At 62.9% G+C, this 590-nt stretch overlaps 1 protein-coding gene across 1 annotated transcript in view; it reads right to left on the reverse strand.

Moving 5' to 3' along the window:
- FOXO3 (forkhead box O3) overlaps positions 1-590 on the reverse strand; it is a 118,736-nt gene that overhangs the window by 117,490 nt on the left and 656 nt on the right. Inside the window, exon 2 of the mRNA XM_010856694.1 lies at positions 40-575. Coding sequence (XP_010854996.1) covers positions 40-575 — 536 coding nt within the window. The remainder of the gene's footprint in view (positions 1-39; positions 576-590) is intronic.

The raw sequence follows: 590 nt of genomic DNA on the forward strand, positions 1-590 counted from the left end.
GGGCTGAGAGGGCAAGCGTGGGTCCGAGCGCAAACGGGCCCTTGTCACTTCCAGAAAAAAGGGAAGCCGGGAAGAAGGAGGGCAAGCAGCTCGGTGGATATTTGCAAAGGGTCGAGCCGAGCGGCAACGGCCACTTTCGGGGTTTGTGAGGCTTATTCTCCCACGGGCGTTGTGCCCTACACCCCCTTCCCAGTGAAGAACGGGAGAAGGGAGGCAAGTCGGAACGTAAATCTTCCAACAGGTCAGGAAGCACCAAGTCTCCTGGGCCGCCAGAAAGCCCAGACCAGCACGTTCTTCACCTCCTTGCTCCCGCTGCTGCCATCTTGACAGTTTCCCCCCTTCACTCAAGTCCTTTAAAAACACTAGCGGGAGAGAAGAGGGGCGCGCACACCGAGTCACGGGGAGGGAAAAGGGAAGCGCCTGGCCCAGCTCAGAAGCAGATCCGGAGTCGCCGGGAAGGCGGTCGACCCGCTCACAGCTCCGGCGCCTACCTCGGTTCCTTCCCCTCAGGGACGAGGGGGGAGGACGCACAATCCCGCGCGGGCCTGGGGCACGGTGAGGAGGGGGCGCGCAACCTCGGCCGAGGAGAG

The sequence above is a fragment of the Bison bison genome, unplaced genomic scaffold (assembly GCF_000754665.1).
Source record: "Bison bison bison isolate TAMUID 2011002044 unplaced genomic scaffold, Bison_UMD1.0 scf7180017864373, whole genome shotgun sequence".
NCBI classification, from domain to species: Eukaryota; Metazoa; Chordata; class Mammalia; order Artiodactyla; family Bovidae; genus Bison; species Bison bison.